Source organism: Curcuma longa, chromosome 16 (assembly GCF_044706935.1).
Source record: "Curcuma longa cultivar G26 ecotype Majalengka, Jawa Barat chromosome 16, ITB_CL_G26_1.1, whole genome shotgun sequence".
In the NCBI taxonomy this organism is placed as follows: domain Eukaryota; kingdom Viridiplantae; phylum Streptophyta; class Magnoliopsida; order Zingiberales; family Zingiberaceae; genus Curcuma; species Curcuma longa.
This window is the reverse complement of record NC_133876.1, coordinates 715,732-719,738: the sequence shown is the minus strand read 5'-3', so window position 1 is coordinate 719,738 and position 4,007 is coordinate 715,732. Positions and strand designations below refer to the sequence as shown.

At 38.6% G+C, this 4,007-nt stretch overlaps 1 protein-coding gene across 1 annotated transcript; it reads left to right on the top strand.

Annotated features, from left to right (window-relative positions):
• The first annotated feature begins 3,218 nt into the window (after positions 1-3,218).
• LOC141848099 (brassinosteroid-responsive RING protein 1-like) lies at positions 3,219-3,966 on the top strand. The gene has a single exon (XM_074736220.1). It carries the CDS (start codon positions 3,249-3,251, stop codon positions 3,759-3,761), a length of 513 nt encoding a protein of 170 aa, XP_074592321.1. The 5' UTR covers positions 3,219-3,248; the 3' UTR covers positions 3,762-3,966.
• The last annotated feature ends 41 nt before the right edge of the window (positions 3,967-4,007 follow it).

Here is a 4,007-nt window from a genome sequence, read left to right as displayed (position 1 = left end):
AATTCTCAGTGTTTTGAAATAATTTGAAAAAATCCTTTATAATTATGTTGAAATGGAAACCATACTTTTGTAGTTATATTTCACTTCTACAAGCATGTAACCACAACTAAACTATCTTATTGGTTTTTTTGCAGGATCTTCTATTTTGCCTCGGCTCGTTTAGATATAATTTTGATCAGTTCTTGTATTTTGACATTTGATACAGTATCATTGTATCAAGATATTTGTAATTATGTTATTGTATTTAGATTCTATCGGAGTATATTGATATGTGTTGTATTCAGATGTTATATTAGTGTTGTGGTGTTGTGTTGTATCCAGATATTAATTGTATTCAGATTCTATCGGAGTATATTGTTGGACTATTTGTGTATTTTTGTTATATTATATTGGTTTTGTTGTTGTGTAAACAGGAAAATCAACAAAACAGATTAAAATATTTTTAAAAATTATATTATTAGCGACAGAATTTAAAATTCCGTCGCTAATTATCGATTTTTTTTTTTTTAAAACTTAGCGACGGAATTATAAATTCTGTCGCTAATGCCACGCTTTTTTATTTTTTTTTTTAAAATTTTAACGACGGAATTTTAAATTCCGTCGCTAATTAGCGACATGATCTAAATTTCGTCACAAACAAAGAAATATTTTATTTTTTAATTCCAACATAGCGCCGGAATATTAGCGACGGAATTTAAAATTTCGTCTTTATTCTTTTGCGACGGTAATAAATTCCCTCGCTAAATTTATAGCGACGGAATTAAAATGTCCGTCGCTAAGATGACGTCGCGACCAAAAAATGCGCGACGAGCTGTTTCCGTCTCTAATCGGTCGCTAATCTCGATTAGCGACCGATTAGCGATGGAAACGCTCCGTCGCTATTTGCTAATATTTTTGTAGTGTTCTCCTGCGAGCTCCGTCAGGAGATCATACACGTTAGATCGTTCATTAATTGTTAGCTTCACCATCTGCGATATCTAATCGGAACAAATATCTTAATTCATTTTAAATCGTATTGAATACATTTAATCTTTGATATCTATTTAGATATCATGAAGATATCAAATATCATGATATCTAAATGGATTCCGATTTGAACTTATATGATTCTTATTATCTCCACACTTCGTAATCATTAAAATCCAATTCAATTTTAATTCAACATGCGTTCACCGATTTGATTAATCTATTTTTTAATATTTTTTTCTTTATAAAAAAACAGTGCAATAAATTTATCCACGATCGAAAGAAAAAGATAGGTTGCATGAGTTGCGGCCACGCAGTGTCACTTTGCAATTCTGAGATCATCTGCAACCCTAGCTGTGAGAGCTCGACGCCTTTTCCTCCGGAACCACGACGATGATCATAACGGTAGAGGTGCTTTTTGTTGTATGTTGGGATTTTAAGGACCAATATAGTTTTGTGAAAAATTAAGGTGTCATCAATCGATGAAAATCGTAATTAATTTAAAAATCGAAATCTATATTTCACGTAGATAGATCTAGACTATTAATTTGCTCAAAATTGATTAAGGATGAATGAGAAATTAATTATTCAAAGTCAATCCAGAATAATATTAATTGTTAATTAATGTTATATAATGAAGTGCATGAGAAATAGTCCCAGATCGGAGAATTTTGATAGGCTTGTTTTCTTATTAATATTGTTGTGTTGATGAAGTTAACATAAAAAGCCTATATGCTCTCTTTTCACGGATGAGCAAGATGCTCGGTTCGCCACATGTGCATGCATGAGCCCTCGGCCCGCCACGCACGCACGTGCGCGACAGCATGAGCACTTTGTTGATGCACTTTGCACTCGCATATGCACGTACCTCATCCATGTGGACAAAGAGAGATGATATGCATTCATCTCCTCTTGTGTATTCAGAGTCACAACCCTTCAGATCGAGAGAAGTTCGCTGATCTCGAAATTTGAAGTGTTACTATTCTGAAATTTGAAGTGTTACTATTCTGAGACGTTGTCGTTGTATTTTGGGAACGAATTGCTGCTATTTGTAAGCATCTGTAGCAGAGCAATATCGTTTACGAAGATATATAATGTTGAACATTAGCCTCCAGAATCCTTATCAGTTTTCATCCACTCTAACATACCACCGTATCCAACACTTTTGCTAGTCAAGCACGGCAAACTCGCGACCACAAGTTGCTCCTGCATGTGGCTTGGATACGAGTCGAGCACAAAGCCTGGCTGTGAGCCTGCCTAGCTGTGAATTATATTGCATTTGCCCCAGCCACTGCGATCTCACAGCCAAGACGTTAATCGCTCGCAATGGTGGTGAGCTGCATGCAATCTTCCAATCAGGGGCGGAACCACCCTTGGATTAGGGTGTGCTTCAGCCCCACTTATTTCTTGAAATTTTCAATTATAAATAAAAGTAAATTTATTATTCTTTGAATTTCGATAATTGTCGTCTGAGATAGTCGATAATTGTCAGTCTTAGATAGTCAATCCAAGCTACACTCCCGATTGCAATCACAAGCTCATGACCAAACCATGAATCACTCGTAGTTTGGCTGTGGTTTGCGGCCTCAGAGCTTGTGCCTTAGTTACAAATCAGCTTGGTTTTCCTTTGGAGTCCACATACATCTTTTTCTAAGCTAATTAACATCGTCGTTCTCTGTGAGTACTGTAACTGCAAATCTGAGGCTTCCTAGACACCAAAATCCAACAGCATGCAAGTTAAATCCAATATCAGATAACAGCCACATGCTGGAACTGGTCATCGATCGGATTTAAAAGTCATTTTAATAAACAAAAATGTAATTTAATTTGAGGTCATATTTGCCTTAAGTATCACATCATTGTGGTTGGACTCGTGCAATTAATTAAAGCAATAATCACATTTTGCACGTAAAAAATTAATTGTTATTATGTTTTCCATTCAAAAATTATGTCAAAAATAAATTTCGTACGATTTAGACATATTTAATTTTTAAAATCTTTTTGGTAAAGTTAAGTAAAGTATTGCAATTAGGTAGGCTCCCTAAAAAAGTTTAAACTCTTAAAAATCTCTTTCTTTTTCTTTTTTAATTCGCATTGTGTTGTGAGAGATTATTTAATTTAACTGCCCATTTAAATATAATTCTCAAACTAATTGGTTTTTTTTATTATTTTTATTTTATTTTATTTTATTTTATTTTTCCTTCTATAAATGACCACCACCACCGGCTGTCCCATTTGTGCCCGAAGAGCTGCCGATCGCTACGAAGGAGGGGAGTGACGCCATGCGCTTTCCTTCCGACGACTACGCGGTGGTGCCGAAGCCGGTGGTGCTTTTCTTCCTCTTCCTCGCGTACGTCAAATACGCCGTGTGGGTGGTCCTCCGCTACATCGGGTTGCACGCCGCGGAGGAGCCGCTCGTCTCCCCCTGGGAGGAGCGCGAGTTCTACTTCCCTGACGCCGCCGCCTCGGAGCTGACGGCGCCTCCGCCACCGCCGGAGCCTTCCTCCGTCAAGAATAAGCTGAGGGCGGTGGAGTTCGCCGCCCTGCGGAAACGGGGGTGCCACGCGGACGACGAACCGACGTGCGTCATCTGCCTGGGCCGGCTGGAGGCGCGGCACAGGGTAAGGGAGCTCGGCAACTGCGGCCATGGCTTCCACGTGGAGTGCATTGACAGGTGGGTGGACGCAGGCCAGGTGAGGTGCCCGCTGTGCCGGGCCAGCTTGCTGCCCCCCGCCGCCAGCGCCGCCGTGGGGAAGGACGGCAAGTGGCGAAGATTGCTCCGCCGCGTTTGGTAGGACGTTATATTAATTAATTAATTAATTATGCAGATCAAAGACCTAATGGGAGATTAATTATTTGGAAATTGATATTATATCTTTTCCTTTAATTAGTTGATTTGGTGAAGAAGAGTTTTCAATCAACATCAATGAGCATTTGGAGCACGCATCATGTTTCTTATTAACTTCAAGCTTGACATAAGCCCATTCTAAATAAAGTTGACTAAAGGAACTGTAAAGGATATTAAAGTCACCTTTTGTTAG

Coding starts and splice junctions, on each gene's coding strand:
- LOC141848099 (XM_074736220.1), top strand. CDS start 3,249: ATGCGCTTTCCTTCCGACGACTACGCGGTGGTGCCGAAGCCGGTGGTG.